The sequence below is a fragment of the Schistosoma haematobium genome, chromosome 3, assembly GCF_000699445.3.
Source record: "Schistosoma haematobium chromosome 3, whole genome shotgun sequence".
Taxonomy (NCBI): Eukaryota; Metazoa; Platyhelminthes; class Trematoda; order Strigeidida; family Schistosomatidae; genus Schistosoma; species Schistosoma haematobium.
In genome coordinates, this window is record NC_067198.1 from 2,354,995 (window position 1) to 2,378,354 (window position 23,360).

The 23,360-nt window shown below is 35.9% G+C and overlaps 1 protein-coding gene across 1 annotated transcript; it reads right to left on the reverse strand.

Annotated features, from left to right (window-relative positions):
* Positions 1 to 712: 712 nt before the first annotated feature.
* Positions 713 to 3,940, reverse strand: MS3_00004788 (uncharacterized protein; the record flags this gene model as incomplete). Its single annotated transcript, XM_012938378.3, has 2 exons — positions 3,536 to 3,940; positions 713 to 1,534 (listed from the first exon to the last, which is right to left on the reverse strand). Exons 1-2 carry the CDS (start codon positions 3,857 to 3,859, stop codon positions 713 to 715), a joined length of 1,146 nt encoding a protein of 381 aa, XP_012793832.1. The 5' UTR covers positions 3,860 to 3,940.
* Between the last annotated feature and the right edge of the window lie 19,420 nt (positions 3,941 to 23,360).

The window sequence follows — 23,360 nt, forward strand, 5'->3', positions numbered from 1 at the left end:
ATTTAACATAAGCAATAGAAAGAAGGAGCTACCCTATTATCTTAAGCGATCATATTGAAGTAATTTCCATCGTTCTGATCCATCATTTAGTGGAAAGTAAAGTCGGTTTTGTTGATATTTGAGTCGAGCTCTATCTGTTGATGTGACCGGCATAAGATCTATGAGAACTCTTATTTTTATGTAGGACCAAATTACTTGCTATTGATTTTAACTTAGAAATTCGTTCTTAGTGGTTCTGGTCTTAGATTATCCAAGAAAGAGCTAACTAGTGGCAAAATGAGATGGAACTATTTTTATAATGAATTTAGCACTCTTCAGGTAGCCAACTGGCTGGAACTACTAAGTTGTACTGATTTCCTTATGGTTTCTTGCTTAGTATTATAACTAATGTTACGTCGTAATCTTACTCTATTTTCAAGGCAGATTATCTCGTAAACGACGGCTTTCATCGCAAGATATAAAAGTAATATCTGGTAGACTTTGTTTCTGTGATTAAGCAAATCTGATTTCGTGTTCCATGATTGCAGTGCATAAAACTTACGTCAGTAAAACGACCAAACGAAATTAAAATCTTTATTTGCCAATCAACCTAGTAAACATGAAATTTAAACCAATCTTATCTAAATAGTATTCATAACCAATACAGTTTCATTGTTAACGATCAACAGGTGAAAATGTTAGAAAGAAAATATTATTGGGCTTCTTCTTTAAACTAGTTTTCTGGTACAGAAACACCTTGAAGATAAATTGTAACTGGTCCAGGTTGTTTTTCTGAGGTTGTTTCTTTGCTTTGATCCGACTTTTTATCATTATTATTTTCTTCAGGACTTGTTTTCGGCCCATTTGATTTGATGATAACGAATTTCACTTTCTTATTTTCTAATGTACTCATTGTACTTGCTTGTGGTTCGGTCATGTTATTTGGTATTTTTGTCGGGATTACGTAGTATTTGGGCTCACTACTATTGACCTTTGTGATTGTGGTGTTGTTATTGATTTTTTTCGGAATTAATGGGATTCGGTTCACTTGTTGTTCTGTGTTATCTGTTGTCGGTATTACTGTCTGTACATTGGATACGTGAGCAATTATTGACTTTTTCGGATTTGCTGGTATTTTCGGTTGATACATATCTCCATTCAATGAAAGAATACCGAATGGGGGTTGATTATAGCGATTATTAAACGGTGTTTCTTGAGGTACATAACCACGTTTTGACTTTTCAGTATCCCATGGTTTATTTTGGTGATCAAAGTTTGTTTCTTTGCAGATGAACTCTTTCGGTTCATCACATCGCATAGCTTGAATGTCCCATTCTCCTTGACCATTGTTTTTCAAGTTACCAATAATACAACCCTGGTGCTTATTCAGGATTTTCTGCCAGTGGCCTCCATCTTTATCTGGAAACCGGCGATAATTGAAAGTTGATCGATCTAGCCACCGCAAAACGACATACTGATGATTCATTAGGTCTGCAGTCCCTCCTAGCCATATTTTAGTTAAACTGGTATCTCCAAAACATTTTGATAACATAGCCTATTTGTAATAATATAAAAAGTGTTTTCAGGTTAGTTAGCAAATGAATTTTAGTTGAGAAATCAGCGTTAATGTATGTACCAATCATGCTTATAGTATGGACTTCATATAGCATTAAAAGCAACTGTTTTGTGTTGTTGTGTTACATTAACCTAATTGCTATTTTAATGTTTTCTATTGTCTAGTTCTATATCAACCCCACATAGGTTATTCTAGCTTCCGGACACACCTCCGACTTATTCTTCATGAGTCACATTTGGATCTTGTCAATTGTTTGCTTATTAATTTTGACTTCTTATATCACCGTGTGTGTACCACTTACCCTATTCATGACATGTCTTCGGCTTATTTTTGTCTAGTTATAAATATTGAGTCACGCTTTATCAAAACGGGTTGGCTTACTCACCTTCTCTGCTTTGTTTTCTCGCTTTTCATCCTGTCTGTCCGGATAAACGGATACTTGAAATGAATTCATCCAATGCAACCTGTATTTGGTAGTTAATCAATAGTCAGTATTGTAGCGCAGTTGATATATGAACATGTTCCACACAAGTTGAGTGGGTAGCTTATTACTTAGTGTTCTGGGAACCAGTAGTGTGGCACATAGGGTTTTGAGAACAAAGACTACATTTGATAGAAGGTTCAGATTTCATTCCACTCGTCGTAGTATGATGACTAGTCTGTCGATATCTTCACTCACATAACATGAGTGTATATGAACACACACACACACACAGTTAGTATAGCTCATCCCGATCCCCTGTTTTACTAAGCATTCATTTGTTTTAAATGAAGGAAATATGAACATATAATATTAGATTTCATCCAAGTTCCACTAATCTTTGGCCTTGCGCTTAACAACAATCTGTTCATGATTACTACTTTCGGAATCATTTTTACTAAATGAGAATCACGGTATAAATCAATAAAATAAAATGAACACTGTCCTAATTGCTTCATCAAAGTGAGACACAAATTCACCTGTAGTTGACGAGCCATCCGAACCTATCGTTCGTATTACCACTAAAATCGATCATTTTATTTATATTGTGCCAGTTGAGTCAATGTAATTGGCTTGAAATAGTAATATCATAGGGAAACTTATTAAGTTATAAATATGGATACATAACTATTGACACAGAGGGGTACTGAAATATATATACACTAAATAAAGTAGTCATCACTTAATTTGTGTATGAGCTGAGACACTACTCGAGTGCCCAAAACAAAGTAGTTAGTTTCTTCAAAGGGCCACTCCCTGAGCTTTTGACCTGGAGGTTCCATCCACAAGGCAGTAGTGAAGCAACGGTAGGAGATGTGGTCCCATGGTAGCCGATGAGTAAAAATAGGTTCATACGCCATTTGTTCCTTCAGGATCGTGGAGCTCATGTGCCATATTGGTTTGGAATCAGGGTTCTCCAACTCCTCTAGGCGGGTCCTCCATCCCCCCATCAAATAACATGATAACATTTCATTTAAGGAATCCTTAAGATTACAGATTTTAAAGTATTCAACCAAAATCAAACTAAAAATCACTTGACATTATTCAGGAAACCCGTAACATAAAATTTCTAGAGTCTCATAACAATTTAACCATTTATGGTCCACCAGGGTGCTTGGTACCTGTGTAGTTACGCCACAGCATTGAACTGTACTATTCAGATTGTAGCATTAAAGCCTATACAGTGTCTGGTTCTCCTGTGAAGCGGGATTGAGTTGTATTGCTCGCGTTATAAAATTTAAGCTTAAGCGGTGTTTGGCTCTCTTGTTAAACACGACTGACCTGTACTGTTTGAATTGTCATGTGAACGTGTGGATGGTGTCCAGTCCTAAAATTACTCTGACCCACAAGGGTATATTATATAACTGTAACTATTAGTCATTATATAACAAGTTAACCATTTAAACACTTATCAGAAGACATCTATTCTATCACAATGATCTTAACCGGTTACATAGAATTTTATAAACTAAAGCAAACTAACCAATATTCTCACTTACCCATTCATCATCTGATTGTATCGATGTTAAATGTGATTCCGATGAAAATACTTGATTACAATATTGTTCAGCTTGATGAAATGGTAATTTCAAACCCAACACTTTTCTATATAGATTACCATGATATTTCATAGTTTTCACTTGTTCCACTATTGGTTCTTCATTATATTTTCTATTCGATTCTTGTATGGGATAATGAGAATTGAATGAATATGGATAACTGTTATGTTCTAAATGATTCGATGGATACCATATACATGTAATATAGAACATTTGCATAAAGAATACGGTCAAGGTACTTTTCATTCGATTCATGACATTCATTATGTTGTAGTACAAATGATAGAAATGAATATTGTATTATTCTTTCTATACTTTTGAGTAATACTTTCGTATCATTGAATTGTATTCACTACTTTTGATGATTCTTAAATACTACTAATATGAATACTATTACTACTCATAGTAATAATAATAATAATAATACTACTACTATTAATCATAATGGTAATACTTAATTCCTATTTGTAGAATTAATCACGATGTCAATGATCATTTCAATTTGATCATATGAACGGTAATCATAATCTTCTTATAGTATTGATTAGTTATGTAAAGGATATTTCATTGAACAGATAAGTTGAAATGATTAATATCTGTGTAGCTTTGGTTGTTATTGAGATGATAGAGAAGAATTGTAACTTAGATGAATGATTTTGATGAAGTTTTGTTCTTTGAATAGGATGGTTTAGTTGTAGAGCTAGTGTTAAAGTATTTTACTTCTACCTAAAATTTATGCTGATGATGTCGTTCAAAAGAACAATGAAAGCTCCATAATTAAGCTATCCAACTCAGAGAACAAAACTTTATCAATATAGTTGTTATGCTAGCTAAATAAAGTGTTGTTATTCCTATCTTCTAGATATTAATACTGTTGAACAGATAGTTCAGTGATTTAGAGGTTATAGGTTTGCGTGTACGAGACTGAAAGTCCTAGGTCCGAGTCCTTCTTGGTGTGGGGTTGTAGATACTTACTGCTATGCAGTTATATACTAGGATGAAAACGATTTTAAAGCGATGCTTCTAGGTTGTAAATGGCAGAAATTTAGCCTAGATCGACCAGACCAAAACATGACACAAGTCCATGAAGTCACTGACAAGTGAACTGAGTCATGTTGGTAGGTGTAGACTACCTGGTTGAGGACCGCGAGATGATAGCAACGGATGGTTAGAGACCCTGAATGACATGGCTCAAAATCGTTTGCAATGGCGCAGGTGCATACATTCTTTGTTTTCTCCCAAATTCTAATCTCCTGATTCCTCCTTGTCCCTTTTTTCCTCTTTCCAAATTTATTTCACATCTTCAAACCCTAATCTTTCCGATTACTGCTTATTCTCTTACTACCTCTACCACTACGGAATTTAAGTCGAAAACTGCATCTCTGTGCTAATGTGGTGTGGCAACTCGAACTGATGTACGTACGAATGAAGTTCTACGTTGTTACTGACTGACTGACTGACTTAGATCGAACTCATGAAATTAACTACTACAATCTCCACAAATCCCCATTCTATCTCCTACAGTTCATCAGTGCTAATTAACTATATGATTTTCGTTTTTCACTCAAATGCTGTGTAAAGTGATTACAGTTATCTTTGCCAAAAACCACTTGTTTAATTTATCTGGTGTTATTGTAACGAATGATGATTTGGTTAGGGTAATTCAATTCATTGTGTTATGCAAACTCCATGTACTGTATTTATAAAATAGGTAAACAATACATTAAATGCATTATTTGGATATCTTCTTTGAGTTGTCTCTTAAAAAGTCTATTGTTCCAACATCCCTGATTTTATTTCGACTGACTTCTGTTTTCCTTTCTCTTCTCTTTACATTTGTCTTCTGTTCGTAAGAATTCCACTTTCAATTCCTGAACCTCCAAATGCTCTCATATGGCCACGTGCATACAACCACTGCCAAGGAAGTCCTACTCACTACCTCACGGCATTATTGTTGTTTACGTAAGTGAGAGGACGAAAAACGAATGTCCTGGGCTTTGACCGGGTTGGTGGATATAGTGGATCGACCAAGGGGAGTTGGAAAACCTTGATTCCAAACCAATGGTGTACATGGGCTCCAGTATCCTAAGGGAACAAATGATGAATGAACCAATTATTGGTGACCGGCTACCATGGGACTATATCTCCTTATGTTTCTCCACTGCCTTGTGGATCAGACTTTTAGGTGAAGTGATCCGGGTATGGCTACCCAAGTAAACCACCTGTCTCGGTTTCGGCTCCCGAGCACTATCCCACCACTCACACAAATCGAATGTTTTATGTGGTGCATATTTATTTGGTGCCTCCTTGTACCAATGTGTAGATGTTTAAATAAATAAGTCCAATTCCTGGTATATACTACTTCTATCTGTTAGTATAAGTAGCATACACCACATTATTAGCATTCTTGATGTTATATTACGAAGTTGTGAACTGTGAAGTGCTAACCAAATTAAAATTAAGATCAGTTGACCATTGACCAAACTGGATATACGCTAGGCTCTATAATCGTTTGCATAAGATTTTGAAAATATTGTTTATTACATTCATTTGGTATTGTTTGCCTGTATCTTTCCATTATTGTTTAGGACTGCAATTGATCAGTCTCTTATTAGCATATGTGCATCCTGTGCGGATTGCCTCGATATAGCCTTAAGTCACAAGCTTCTTGAGAAAATATGGATAGTGGCTAGCAGTGGAATCCAGGACGCGCGTTTCGGAGTAAATATCAACTCTGTGATGTAGGTACATCCAACCAACGAGTTTCAAATAGGATGAAACGTGCGTCCTAGATTCCACTGCTAGCCACTATCCATCTTTACTTATTGTTTATGAGCTTTAGATAGTGTGAATTAAAAGAAACATGGAAATATTGATGATGATGATGATGATGATGATGATGATGATTATGGAAATACTTGACGACGACTCTTACAGAAATGTTCAAAAGTGAAACTAAACAATTTCCCAGTGATATCCAAGTTTTGTCCGTTTTCTTGTAGTGTAATTTCGTAAAACTCAGACTAATCAGTTCCTTTAAATCAAAAAAATTGAACATAGAAATTCGTTGCAAGCAGATTAGTCTTAAATTTCCCGTTTTTCTCTATCTTGTATCCTTACCTCTCTGCATGAAAACAGTATACTGTACTTGGGTGGGGGAAGTATTCTATGTCTTCACCAGCACAAGAAGGTGTATCACAATATCTGTTTTTTCCCGTTTACTCTTCTCATTTTTTTCGCATAGTCTGCCATCTCCTACAGAAATCCCACTACATTTACGCCGATTTCTGCTTTTTCAAATCTCCTTGAAATGAATAAGTTCTTGTCGCTTTTCAAACGATGGTCTTTTCTTAATGGTCTCAAACTTAATCCTTCTAAATGTCAAACTGTTAATTTTAGCATAAGACATAAACAGCACTTAAACACCTTGTTGGAATCCCATAAAGTTTGTCAGTCAAAGCATATAAACTCGACAATACATTATCTTACAGATATACAATTCAACGAACAGATTGTTAGAGCTGACCCAGATAATAACTTGTATTCTCAATACATATTGTTCATTAAAAGTCTTTGGTAGGATCCTTGTTAGCAGGCATAGAACAATTCACAACAATTTTATGAATTACTTACTTACTTACTTACACCTGCATAGGCCGCCGACCAGCATTTTCAAACCCTCTCTCTACTGGGCCTTCTTTTCTAGTTCTATCCAGCTGTTTTCCATTCTTCTCATGTCTGTCTCCATTTCTCGGCGTTATGTGTTATTTGGTCTTCCTCCTTACCTTTGGCCTTGAGGATCCTAATCGAGGGTTTGCCTTATAACGCAGTTGGGTGCTTTCCTCAGTGTGTGTCCTATCCACTTCCAACACTTCTTCCTGATTTCTCCCTCTACCAGAATCCAGTTTGTCCTCTCTCACAGTAGGTTGCTGCTGATAGTGTCTTGCCAGGGGACCCGAAGTATTTTGCATAGACAACTGTTAATAAACACCTGTATCTTCTGGATGATGGCTTTTGTAGTTCTCCAGGTTTCCGCCCTATACAGTAGAACTGTCTTAACATTTGTATTGAAAATTCTGACCTTGGTTTTGGTTGTCAATTGTTTTGAGTTCCAGATGTTCTTCAATTGTAGATATGCTGCTCTTGCTTTGCCGGATTTTTTGAATGGATACCAGCAAATATGACTCCTTAAGTTGGAATTCTACCTAATTATAAAGCTGAAATTCTTGGTGTTTAGACAATTTAGTAACCAACCTTATTTAAGTATGGATTACAAATTTATAGCTTTAGTGTCATATAAAAACTTCCTACAGTTTTATGGAGGGTAAAAATCCCTGAATTGTACATTTACATTATGACCTATGTAGTTGAATTTTAATTTACATGACAAATGAAGTATCATATCGTCATTTTACATAGTTGAAATTCTCCTAAAGTCTATCCAAATGAATTACAATGTCTTCTTGAATGAGTAAAAGCGAATTCTGGAAAATTAAAGATGTAGGGTCTGGTACTATTGTGGTGTGTGCTACTGATATCAACAGATATTAGTAGTATGTATCATCAATCAAAAGTGAAATGTCTGGCGGCAGAAGGTTAAGAATATCGGAGAAAACAGAACGAAAACAAAGAATGATTGGTGTGGAAACGAAAGAACAATAATGTCTAAGACAATTGATTGACATTTTGTAAGTGAAGTATTCATTGTATGGTTCTTAGATTTTAGTAATTTTGTGTTCGAATACATTCGATTGTCCTCATTTGTGTTCTTGTTTACTACACTATGTCAAGTTCATAGAGGTTATTCTAACCTCTGGAAAGATCAGTCTATTCATTCTTTTCAAGCCACTTCTTTACCCTATCACTTATTCACATATCAACCTTAACTGTTTTTATATGATCCTGGTGGAATTCAATTGTGTGCTGTACCATAAATGAATTGAGAAGCAGTATTCAGATTTAGGATAAACTCCTTAACTTAAGAACTTATACATCAGTCATTATGATCATAAAACATACTTGCCATTCAGACTTCATTTAGTTAATTGGAAAGTCTTAGTTGTTATTGTACTATACACTAAACAGTGATGAAGAAGTTCCATGGTTTAATACATAAACGATTCCTACTTTATCTTAAAAACGAACGTCAAGGCGGTTATACTGTACGGAGCTGAAACTTGGAGAACTACAACAACCATCATCAAGAAGGTACAAGTATTCATAAATGGTTGTCTACGCAGGATACTCAACATCCATTGACCGGATACCATCAGTAACAGCCTTCTGTGGGAGAGAACAAACCAGCTTCAGTTGAAGAAGAAATTAGGAAAAGATGATAGAAATGGATGGGACACCCATTGAGGAAATCGTCAAACTGCATCACGAGACAAGCCCTAACTTGGAATCCTGAAGGAAAGCGGAAAAGAGGAAGGCAAAAGAACACAACACGTCGGGAAATAGAAGCAGATATAAAAAGGATGAATAACAACTGAAAAGAGCTGTCAAGGATTGCCCAGGACAGGGTTAAATGGATAATGTTGGTGAGAGGCCTATGCTCCTTCACGAGGAGTAACAGGCCTGAGTAAGTAAGTATCAATTTAACTTAGTAAATATTCCATATCATATTTAATGATCTTCATTTGATTAAAATAGAAGATTGTAATGGAGTTTTGTTCTCTGAGCTGAGTGGTTTTGGTCGTAGAACTTTCATTGTCCTTCTGAACGATATCATCGGCATAAAATTCAGATAGAAGTGAAGTGTTCGACGTTTGTACTGATGATGTCGTTCAGAAGAACGATGAAACATCGACAAATAAACTATTTAGCTTTAGAGAACAAAACTACATGAAAATCATTCACCTGAGCTACAAATCTTATCCAACATCTCAAAGATTGTGTTATTGACTATTTGATTGTTAATATCAGATGGATTTTGCGGATATTATAGAAATTTCAGTGGTTAAGATCATGAGTCAGTTGAAGCTAGACCACCATGGAAAAACTGGAATCACTGGACGGTCGTTTCGTCCTATTGTGTGACTTCTCAGCAGTGCGCATCCACAACCTCGCCCCATGTGAGATTCGGTTGTTATTTAACAATACAATAGTTTGGAAAGTAAACTATCCGTTCTTTCAAAATGTCATCTATGATTAGGGTATATTAGTATAAGTTATTGATTTTCTTTATTTTCAAAGTACATACACAATGTATTAATGAAAATCTCCAAAGTGAGCAGTATTCCAGTAGAAACGATATGATTGTTAATTCCTAATAATAAGAAAAACTGGTGATTACGCAATCTTATAGATCTTAATGATTACTCGAATAGTACTTGATTATTCAATTGTTATAAAACTTAGTTCTAGTACAATTAAATGAAAGTCATATGCACAATAATAAGAACTAAAGATGTCTGGATTGAAAATCAAGAGACTTATATATTCGTAGATTGGTTGAAGTTAGACATGAATACTGTTGGATGCTGACCGGCTCATTGGTCTAGAGGTAAAGCGTTCGCATGCGAGACTGATAGGTCCTGGGTTGGAATCTCTCGGGACGGGATCGTAGGTGCGCACTGTTGACGAGTCACACACTAGGATGAAACGACAGTCCAGTGTTTTCGGATTTTCTATGGTGGTTCATGAATTCAACTATTGGATTATGTTCTATTAGAATATGTGACAACTCCAAAACCCGGACAAAGGAGGAAGGTTGGGCATGGGGTTAGCGACCCCATCTCGTAGAAAGCTAACTCGCTAGAAAAACGCTAACCAGAAAAAATAATCCAAACTATTTAAACTCTACCCTGGGAGTTTGAAGGTCTGCATTTAGAAAAGTTATGACGCCTTATGGTGAAAGCCGAGTTCCTTCGGAAGCCATAAGGTTGATGCTACTTCTGACTAACAGAGCAACCATTAATTTAGGTACATGGAATGCTCGTACAATGTGGGAGACCGGGAGAGTCTTCCGAATCGATGCAGAATATGTGACTGAATTGGAATGATTGCATTTTGTTGGGATATGTTTCCGCTTGTAATTAGCAAATTTAAGTAGAACATCAGATTCTATCTTAAAGATATCAACAGAATTATTCTTAATATTTTTATAAGTACTAAACAAATCGTTGACAATTTAAAAGGTATCAGTTTAGGGTTGTGAATATTATTGATTTTTGATTGAGATCACGAATGAATCGATTTTAGATCACCATGGAAGACCTGGAAGTATTGAACAGCCGTTTCGTTCTAGTATGGGACTGTTTAACAATGCGTACTCACGATTTCGCACGTGAACGTTTAACCTCTAGACTAGTGAGTCGACATCCGACAGTGTCTAACTTCAACCAATCCACGATATTGCGTGATCGTTCCTCATTGTGTTCAGTGAGTATCTGCCTCACACCAAACATGATTGAACTCCATTGGTCACGGCTCTTCACTAGAATTCCATGAAATCCATCTTGAAACTAGTCACTAGTGAGCACATGACTGACCTTGAGAGTGTCCACTTAATAACAAGAACCGAATGAGAGTTATAAACCAGTGTGAGGAATTAAAATTATGATTCACAGGTGATGTCTAGGGATAGTGATTAGATTTAGGGTTCTCATCACGAACTGACATCAATTTTAATGCCGAAACTCTATTTAAACAAATGGATGAGTGAATTTCGCTCCAAAATCCAAGATCCGTTATCTTATACCTGATTGGTTCGTTCATAAATTATAGCCTCGCCTTAAACTTTAATCTAAATAAATCATATGTGAAACGAAAGACAACCACAGGAAAAAGATAATAAGTTGATCCTCCCGGTGTTCTGAATGGTAGTTTGGGTAACAGGTAAATAAATTATATGGGTTATAGATCTTTTGTATGTATATTAGTTGGACTAGCAAATTAGGTATTGGATATAAGCTAAAATCATAACATGGCACAACTCATTTCTATCTGTTGTGACTTTTACCCGGTTAATTTACCATGTGATTTACTCGTCAATCAGAACACAACTTATATAATCTTAAAACTGTGCCACAACAATGACGTATTGACCGGCACGAGAAACTTAGAGTCCTTATTGGTCCTTACTGCCTAGCCCTGCCTGTTGAGTCCAGAACATAGCTTTCATTATGGGAATCATATTATTTCAAATATACTGGGTTTGTATACAAACAAACCAGATCACATCATACCATAAAATAGCAAATACCAGTTATACTCGATCAGGTCAAAAGTGACTGTGAGTGTGAGAAATTCGGGAATAACTTAAGAACAGTAAATCATATAACAGTAACCAATAGATCAAATGAAAGCTTATAATAAGTGAAATATGAATATACATATAATAGAGTTACTTTATAGTTTTACAATAAGAATATGATATTAGTCCATTAATAGCTCTCAGCAGTTACTCATAATTTAATCTTCATTAGGATATACCACTGTCTCTTGCTTGAATTACACAATAGATGCAAAAGTATTTAAACCTTACATCATTCATTAAGTTACGTTGATTTAAACGCATTCATCAACAAATAGTAAGAATATATTAAAAAACAGCTTAAAGTTTGTAGATAAGCTTCTCTGCCCCCAAATGCCCTGATATGGCCGAGAGTAGGGTGGGCCATCCCTCTCTCTCCAAATGCTTTCAAACGGCCACGCGTATACAGCCTCTGCCAGGAAAGTCCTACTCACTGCCTTCTCGTGACACAAGTGTTGTTTACGAAAATGAGAGGACGAAAAGCGAATGTTCGGAGCTTTAACCGGATCTCAAACCAATGGTGCACACGGTCTGGCTCCAGGATCCTGAGGGAACAAATGGTATATGAACCAATCGTTGGTCACTGGCTACTATGGGACTGAATCTCCTCACGATACTCCACTGCCTTGTGAATCAGACCTTTAGGTCGAGGTCTCCGAGTGTGGCCCCCTAAGAAAACCATCTGTTTCGCTTTGGGCACCTGGGCAGTATCACAGGCCACACACACAAATATGGTGTGCCGCATATATATTTGGCGCCCTCTTGTACCAATATTTATGTGTTCAAATAAATAAATAAATAAAATAAGCTTCTCTAAGATTATTTTCATCAGTTAAAACGTTTGTCTTAACCAGAGTTACTTCTCCCTCCCATAGACGAAGACACAGTTCTGGAACAGGATAGGAAATCTTTAATATGTATACTAATATAATTAAGCAAAATGGAACTAAGATAGAAGAATCTAAGGACGAGATGTTAGTAGTTGCTTGGGTAGTTATGAGACTAAATCGGTGTTTATTCGGTTCAAAATCTTAGATTGTAACTGATCACTAATCACTGGAGTTTATGTATTGCCCGATTAAGGTTCATCATTAATCTTCTGCTGCAATGGTCCAGAAGTGGAATCTAGAACTGAGCACTTCGCTATGATCAATTTCAGACTCTCGTAAAACTGATCTTTATCGACTTGATCGCTATGATTGTTGGGTACATAATACAGTACAATATTCATTGTGATCCCTTTCTTCTTTTTCTTAATGATGTTTTGATGGTTCTGTGTTCATAAGATTCACATTCTATAAGTGCTGTTCTTGCTTCTTTGGACAATAGTAGAGCAACTATCTAAGTGTGCAAAGCATTCACGTCTTTGTGACAGAATCTATCAATAAAATCTAAGAATAATACTTTAAATACTTCATTTGCAAAATGTCTAACAATCATCTTAAACTTGATTGTTCTTTCGTTTCCACATCAATCATTTTCTGTTGTCGTTCTTTTCTCTTCGATCTTCTTAACCTTTTGACGTTAGGTATTTTACTTTCGATTAATGATACATACTACTTATATCTGTCGATATCAGTAGCACACGCTACATCAGTAGCTAATAAATAGGTCTGCAATTAAGTAAACTTTAAAATAAGATTGAAAAAGTATGAAAAATAAAATAGAAAACGATAAGTCCTAGTGTGTCTTGTCTAATTTAGATTGAAAGGAGATAAAAGTTTTGAATTGAAAGTATCTTTCAATGGTTATAATTTATACACGATTATCTCCTAACAGTTAATACTTAGTGTTAGTATTCGAAGTGGTTCGAATCCCGCGAGGCAGGGTCGTAGATGTGCACTGCTGAGGAGCCACACAATAGGGCGAAACGACCGTCCAGTGCTTCCAGGTTTTTCACCATGCTCTAGTTTCAATTGACTCATGATCTTAACTATTGAAATTACTTAATGTTAGATTTTGATCTTATTGTAATCAAAGATTTTTGAATCAACATCAAAAGTTGGGAATGATGTAACTGAGGATTAATTATATTTAGTATTTTTCTCTAATCTGTATAGTTGATCAAATTCCTAAGTGCTTGATCTAAAATGTCACACATTTTGTATTTATGTTCTTAATATGTTGTATCCAGTAAACTAATATTGACTTCAATTAACTTTGTATTGTTTGTTTGAATCTTCCCATTGATGTTTGGGACTGCAAGTGATCAGTTTCATATTAGCAAATATGTATCCGGTATGGATTGCCTTGATATTGCCTTATATCACAAGCATTATAAATAGAGACGATGGCGGCTAGCAGTGGAAGTCAGGACGCACGTTTAGTCTTCGTCAGCCGGATGTACTTGCATCCCAGAGTTGATATTCACTCCAGGACTCTAACACGACACCGTTCACTTCAAACGCCATCGCGTTATCCACTTAGTTACTGAGTTCTGATACCCACTAGCTTTTGTAATGGGGTGAAGTTTAGTTCATTTATTTATTGGTTGTTTGAATGTTATGCAGTTATTCTGGGGCTACCAGGACTCAGTAGCTAAATAGATAACATAATGACGTTTGAAGCAAACGGTACTGCGGTTGTAGTAGTGGAATGTATATCAACTCTAGGATTAAAGTACATCCAACTGACGTGTCCCAAATAGGACGAAGTGTCGTACATCGTCGATTTCACTACTAGCCACAATCCATCCAAACTTACAATGATCAATTCATTTATTTATTAAGATCTATGTATAAAATAAGAACAAAATCCCAAGCGAAGTAACAATGATTTTGTTGACAGAGTATAATTTCGATTGTGATCATGAACCGATTGATGTTAGATCACCATTAAAAACCTGTAATCACTGGACGGTTTTCAATGGTGGTCTAACATCAATCGGTTCATGATCTCAATCAAAAACTTAATAATGTCCACAACCCCTATACTGAGAGTATAGTTTCATCGAAGATAATAAAGTATTATTATAGTATACCAGTATACAAAACTGGGGGTAACAAGGAGTGACATCATTACTTTGTAAAGCATTTTAACGATAACTGATCGTTTGCACATTACAATTTTTTTAAAGAATAGTTTCATCCGAATACATATGTATCAGAAGGGGTTTTGTGGAGATTGTAGTAATTTCAATAGTTGAATGCATGAGTCCATTGAAACTAGACAATCATGGAAAACCTAAAAGCACTGGACAACCGTTTCGTCCTAGTATGGGACTTCTCAGCAATGCGCATCCACGATCCCGCCCTCCACGAGATTCGAACCCAAAACCTATCAGTCTCACACGTGGGTGATAAACCATTAGACCACTGGGCCAGCCGGCATCTAACAATGGTAATGTCTAACTAAGAAGAAACGGCCGTCCAGTGGTTCCAGGATTTTTATTATGGTCTAGCTTCAATGGATTCATGTATTCAACTATTGAAATATCATCATACATAAGAAGATAGAATAAGAAAATAGTCTTAACCACTAAATGTCAACTATTTACACATATATATATATATAGACCTGGAAAAATTAAAGTATTTAACCATGTGTAGAATATCCATTAACAACAAAAAACAACAACAAAGAGAAAGTAGGGTACTGAATATTTCCCATGAGATTTATAATAATTGATATACTCAACTAATTCACAATATACTTATGATAGGCAGATATATAAGACAAATATAATACATCATTTAGTAATGAGATATAGTGAACTAGATAAATAATCTTAGAAATATTATCACCTTTTAGTGTAATGTAGCGGGTGAGGGGTAGTGGTGATGGTGGTAGTGGTGGTGGTGAAATTTTTGATGTCCAATTTAAGTTCCATCGGTATAATCTAATTCTCAAGAGAAATTATATCAATTTTATTCTCTTGTTTTATTCTTTATTATTAGTTGCCTCAAGTGATTAGTGATTTGATTAAACCATATTCATTTAGATATTTGTTGTTCTATACAAATAATTAGGTAAATATTTAAATGGTAACATGATTAGTATTATACATAATTCAAATCTATTGGTCAGATACTATCAGCAACAATCTACTATGGGAGAGAACAAATCAGATTCCAGTGGAGGAAGAAATCAGGTAGAAGCGTTGGAAGTGGATAGGACATACATTGAGGGTAGCATCCAATTGCGTTACAAGGCAATCCATCACTTGGAATCCTCAAGGTCAAAGAAGGAGAGGAAGACCAATGAAGAACATATTACACCGAGAAATGGAGACAGATATGAGAAGAATGAACATTGATTGAATAGAACTAGAAAGTAAGGTCTAGGACAGAGTGGGTTGGAGAATACTGATCGGCAATCTATGCTGCATTAAGAGTAACAGGCATAATTGAGTAAGTAAGTAATTTCATTAAGTCAACATTCGGGAACTTTTACACTTTCAAACAGTAAACAGTTTTTTTTGACAAAGAAAATAAACAAAATTTAAACCATAAAACAAACTTTTAGGCATCAGCACTAACAAATAAACTGTCAGAAGAAACTGGAAAACCAGTTTATAGAAACAAGTAATAGAGTATATACTTATCTTCAGCTAATGACATGTTTATTGTTATCCATCACATACATTAGAATCTGATGTACGGAGGACTCATGCATTTATTCAACAGAAGGATATTTCATCTTACTAAAAAGAACAATCTAGAAATCTATGATCAGTTTTCTAATTATTTGTTAAATATATTAACAGAACATAACACAAATTACAGAACGCCAACAGAATAACACGACATAAGACAGTAGAGCAACTTTAGGCGATGCTTTCCAATGGTAGGCGGTGACCAACGATTAGTTCATATGCCAATTGTTCCTTCAGGATACTGGATCCTATGTGCATCGTTGGTTTGGAATCAGGGTTTTCCAACTCTCCTAGGTGGACTCTTCGTGTTGACCAACCCTGTTAAAGCAACGGACATTCTCTTTTCGTCCTCTTGATTTCCTTAACACCATCCCGGTCATGAGAAGGCAGTGAGTAGGACTTCCCTGGAAATTGAAGGTTGTTAGGATAGGAAAGGAGAGTGGGATTGCCCTGTTTTTCTTTGAATAAGTATGATTTCAACATGACATTGGTTCAGTATAAAACTATTTTTTATTAGTGTGAATTTCATTCACTATAACATGTAGTATGTGTTTGTATTAATTCAATGGAAAATCCGGTTTCGCATTTCTCCTAATTCGATCATACATACTTGTTTTTAGACAGTAGATAAAATCTTCTATATGATTGTAGTGAAAGAGAACACAGGTGGGCACAATCGAATATCTTAGTAAGCCCCCAAATGCCCTGGTACGGCCGACAGTGGGGAGAGTCCGCTCTCCCTCTTCAAATGCCCTCACATGGCCACGCGTATATAGCCTCTTCCAGGGAAGTCCTACTCACTGCCTTCTCGTAGCAGGGGTGTTGTTTACGAAATTGAGAGGGCGGAAAGTGAATGTCCGGCGCTTTAACCAGGTTCCAAACCAATGGTGCACATGGGCTCTAGTATCCTGCGGGAACAAATGGCATATGAACCCATTATTCGTCACCGGCTACCATGGGACTGCATCTCCTCACGACGCTCCACTGCCTTGTGGATCAGACCTTCAGGTCGAAGGCTCGGGGTGTGGCCCCCTAAGTAAACCACCTGCTTCGGTTTGGGCACCCGGGTAGTATCACAACCCTCACACATATCGAATGAGGTTTGTGTGGCGCATATCTATTTAGTGCCTCCTTGTACCAATATCTTTGTGTTAAAATAAATAAATAAATATCTTAGTAAAATCTGAGGAACATACAGTAAATACTTTATTTGCAAAATATCCATCAATTGTCTCAAACTTGGCTATTCCTTTTGCTAATGTCGGTTAATCGTTTCAGACTTCATTGTTCTTTCGTTCTTTGTTCTCGTTCTATTCGCTTCTCTTCGATCTTCATAACCTTTTTGCTGTGACTTTAAGCCCGGCCAATCGAAATATGACTTATTCAATCTTACAACTGTACTAAACCAATGACGTCCGACCGGTCTGTTCAGCCTAGCGTCCTATTGATCCGTTGCTTGCCTAGCCCATTCAGCTGAGTCCAGAATGCCAATAACAGCCTCCACTATGCGAATCATTTATTACAAACATACTTGGTTTATCTAATAACCAGACGAACCTCATCCCACCATCAAATAGAAAATAACATTTATACAAGATCAAGTCAAAGTGACTGTGAATGTAGGAGACTGTAATCAATAAACTGGGTATCCTTCTAGTAAACTTAATTACCTACTTCATATCAAGAATAATTTTAATCCAATTTTTTTTAAAAAAAAACGATAGAAAAACTTACAAAAACATACAAACACTCATGTGAATTTAATACGGAAATGTGTTTCCATAAATCCCCATGGCAACTTGGAAAAACATTAGTCGAATAGAAAACTTTTCAAATAGGATTTTATTTTTCTCTCTATTTTTCTTTCTTTTTTTGAAAAAAAATTTATTATGGATTACTTGAGTAAATAAGATGATTTTTGTTTTCAAATTTGAGGAAATCTAAGGTTTTATATGAGTGAACAAATTGAAAAAATTGGATTGAGATCAATAACCGTTTGATGTTAGACTAATATTAAGAACCTGGAAGCCCTGGACGACTGTTTCATCCTATCGTGTGACTCCTCAACAGTGCGCATTCATGATTTTGCCTCGTGAGATTCGAATCCAGGGTCTTCAGTATCGCGCGCAAACGCTTAATCTCTAAACCACTGAGTCGGTATTCAACGGTGTTAATGTCTAACCTTAACTAATCCACGAAATTGCACGGTCATCTTCTATTGTACTGAGGTAGATATCTATTTATACTCGACACGGATTAGCTCCACTGATCGCAGCTTCTCATTAGAACTCCGAGAATCCCCTCACGAAGTTCGTCACAAATGAGCACATGGTAATTATCAGTATAGGATTGTGGAGATTATTTCGTTATTATTATTTTAGATAGAAAAAAAGTTGATAGAACAGTTTCCTGATATATCTTCAAGATCCCGCAGGTGTGACTCGAACTCAGAACTTTTGGTCTCGTATACAAATGCTTAATCTCTAGACCACTAAGATAGTATCCAACGGGTTTGAGTCCCTTTGGTTCAGGATCATGGATGGGCACTGCTGAAAAGTTCCATAGTAGGACGAAACGGTCGTCTAATGCTTCCAGATTTTCAATGATGGTCTATTATTGATTTATTCATGATCTTAATGAAAACTCAACAATCTCCACAATCCCTATTACTGATAACTTTATTCTCATTTAATTTCTAATTCTTTTGTTTTGATAGTAAAAACAGTATACTTTCTATCTTTCTATTTCAATTTCTTACCTCATATTGGTAAATCTTTTGCTTTAGTGTTGTTTTGCTGGTTTGTGATTAATTAAGAATATTTCAACATAGAAGTGATTAATCTTATGGGGTGGGTGGGGGAAATACTCATTTATAAAGTTGGAAATTGGTAGTTGAATACTAAGATGATACTTTAATAACTAATGAACTACGTTAATCCTTTTGCTTAATAGTTTCAAAGCATTTTGTCTTATAATTACATAATCTACGTTCTTACTGTTACTGTGTCGTTTGAAAAAGAACAAACAAACAATCTCAATATAGACATTATTACTTGAATCTACTTGATACATGCATGTGCACTTCAGGCAAATTTAGATATTCTGATTAGCTAGTCTAAAAAATGGCTGATGTCTATCGACCTGATCAAGCGTGTCTACATTCAAGGGTAAATAAGTACAGCGTAGGGAAAGTGCCTATACTCGAAATCTGGTCTCACAAGGATCTTGGGGTGATAGTGAGTCATAATCTTAAGATCATAGCCCGCTATTGTGAGGGATTTAGAACACTGTGGGCTTTAAGACAGACATTCATCAAGTTATATACGACTATGTTCAATACGGTATATACAACCTTGGTTAGAACTGAACATGAGTAGTGCGTTCAGGCTGCAAAGGACCCCATTCAAAAGGTGATTCAGATGTGTTGGAAAAAGTACAGAGGGCAGCTGCCCATACAATTACAGAATTCTGAGGTTTACCATATAAAGATCGATCACTTTGCTCTGTCCTACCGCAGATTATGAGGTGGCCTGATTTCGATGTATAGAATACTAAGAAATGAATTTGGACCTAATATAGCCTCTCTTTTTCTCTTTACTACGTTAGGACAATTCAGAGGACATAACAGGTGAGTAGAAAAGCCATCAACAATAAAAATACCTATGGCATACAGGTTTTCATATAGAATCATCAGTTCTTGAAACCTGTTACCCGAAGAAGTGGTGTCCGCACCTTCAATTGATTCATTCAGGAGAAAACTGGACACTCACAGAAGTATACTAGAAAAGGAATAAAATAGGCTGTAGGCCTTCTGTTCTTACTACACAAATCTGAATTCAAAGTTGATGAACGATGTTGATCTCTAACAAATTAGTCTAGAAATTAGGCGTTTACACACGAGACCAAGGATTTTTCGTTCGAATCCCGTGTGCGGTATCATAGATACATACTTCAGATGAGTACCTTTCTAGCACGAAATGAAAGTTTAGTGTTTCCAAGTTTCAATGGTAGTCTAACATTGACTAGATGATGATCTTAATGGAACTGAACAATCTCTACAACGCTATACTGGTAATTTTTTACTACAGAATTATCACAAGGGGATATCGTTCAAGGTTTGTTAATCACAATATAAAGTTTAAACTTTAAAAAAGTATCAGCAACCTACGTACCAAAGAAAGATTTTACATGGACATTGGTTTCAAATTGATAAAGCTTCAAAAACCTCAAGGAGAAGAATTTCTCTCTCTCTCTCTCTATGAAACCTTTCCTCACTTTAACCATAAAGTCAGTATTCTTCAGTCAACCGATGTTCAGCAATAATCCAAGTGCAAATCTCTTGTATTTGACCACTTTCATGTGTTTGCCAACCTACCTATTTTTTTTATCGACTAAGGCATATAGGTCACTTGATGTGGGTTTTTCCTAAGAAAATCCAAGAACATTAACCTGCATAGTTAAAAGAACGGCGTAAACATAAGCGTTATAAGTTTTATGATTAAATATCCTATTAACAGTGATCAAGTTGAGCTTTGAAAATCATTTATAAGCTAGACATTCTTAACGGATATTCATGATCTCAATAATCATAGGTCTTGGGTTCGAATCTCTCGAAGCGGGATCGTGAATGCGCACTACTGAAGAGACCCACAATGGGACGAAACGACCATCCAATGCTTTCAAGTTCCTCATGATGGTTGACTCATGATCTCAGCTATTAAAATCATATTTTCACTATCTTAGTAACAAAAAATAAATAAAATAACAATTTTTACTGTGATTTTGTTACTATGCTCACTAAATCACCATTTTTCTTTTCTTTTCTCTTTTTAAAATTGAAGCATGATATTTCTCTTATTCATAAATTTAATTTAAAAAATAAATGGCTACTGTAATGGAATAAGATTAATGTCTGTATTTCATGAATCCGCTTCAACTATTGACAATCATTCATCTACGAAACTACAATATATAGTAATGGGTATATTTTATAGGGGAAGTTTTTAAAATTTCAGTGATTGAAATCATGAGTCAATTGAAGCTAGACATTAACACCGTTGAATACCGGCTCAGTGGTCTAGTTGGTTAAGTGCCTGGCGCGAGACTGACAGGTGTTGGGTTCGAATCACGCGGGGTGCGGGATCGTGGATGCGCACTGTTGGGAAGTCCCCATACTAGGACGAAACGGCTGTCCAGTGCTTCTAGGTTTTCCATGCTGGTCTAGCTTCAATTGACTCATGATTTCAATCAGTGAAATTTCTAAAATCTCCACAAAATCCCTTCTGAAGTTTTTAAAAGCCTATAAAGATATATCATTGAAATAATTGATTTAAAAAGTTAAATGACAATAATGATCAAAAACAAAGTACTGATTATAGGAATGTATAAAGTGAATTTGTGACTGTAAGCAAAAAATCAGTTCGGGTTTCTTGTTTAGTGAGTTAGTTTTCTACGGGATGAGGTGGCTAACTTCATGCCAAACCCTTCTCCTTTACACGGGCTTTGAACTGGCAGTAACTTTAGAAGTGTTACAGGCCTCGACATACACAAAGGAAAAAGAAAGATTTTCAAATACAACACAGGGAACATCAACCTAATCACACTTGATGGAGACATTCTGGAAGATGTGAAATCTTTCATTTACCTTGGAAGCATCATCGATGGACAAGGAGGATCAGATGTAGACGTAAAGGAGAGGATTGGCAAAGCGAGGTCCTCATTCTTACAGTTGATGAACATATGGAACTCAAAACAACAATTAACCAATATCAAAGTAAGAATCTTCAAAAAAGCATCAAGACAGTTTTATTTTACGGTAATAAAACTTCAAGAACTACCACAACCATCATCAAGATTGTGCAAGTATTTATAAATGGTTGTCTACGCAAGATACTCAACATCAATTGGCCGGATACCATCAGCAACAGCCTACTATGGTAGAGAAGAAATCAGCTTCCATCTGAAGAGGAAATTAGGAAAAGACGATGGAAATTGATAGGACACTCATTGAGGAAATCACCAAAGTGAATCAGGAGACAAGCCCTAACTTGGAATCCTGAAGAGAGGTGGAAAAGAGGAAGGACAAAGAACATATTACGTCGGGAATCGGAAGCAGACATGAAAATGATGAATAGTAACTGGAAAGAGCTGGAAACGATTGTCCAGGAAAGGGTTGGATGGAGAATGCTGGTGGACGGCCTATGGTCCTCCGCGAGGAGTAACCTGCGTAATTTAGTAAGTAAGTACAAAATTATCTGTCACGTAGTTAAGTGCTGAAGACTGAGTTTACGAAGACAGTGTAATAAATCCCATAAGTAACGTGGATGTGCACTGTTGAAGAGTCCAATACTAGAACAAAACGGCTGTCCAGTACTTCCAGGTTTTCCATGATGGTCTAGCTTTAATTGATTCATGAAGTCAACCATTAAAATACCGAGTTCTTTGGTCAATTGTAAAAATCATACATTAAATACTTCATTTGCAAATTATCCATTAATTGTCGGTCATGATTTTTCCACTTCTTAATTCCTTTCTGTTTCGCTTACTATTCTCTTTAACTCGATCTTTTTAGCCTCATGCTGCCAGTTTTCCACTTCCAACTGGTGTTACATACTAATTATGTCGACAGATATAAAGTAGCAAACATCACATAACTATTATGAATAAGAGAATGAGGATTGTTTGATAATCAATATCCTGTTTCTACCTCCCCTATATATTCTGTCAAAGATTTACAAATATAGTTTGTTATGTCCCGACAACAATAATGAATGGTAACTTTTGGGATCTATTGATGGACCAATACTAAATGTATATTTCTATTGTATAATTATTAAGTAACTAAACTATGCGTATTCATATTCCTCTTATTATAAGCTTTATTTTGACCTATAGACTATTATTATAGGATTTAC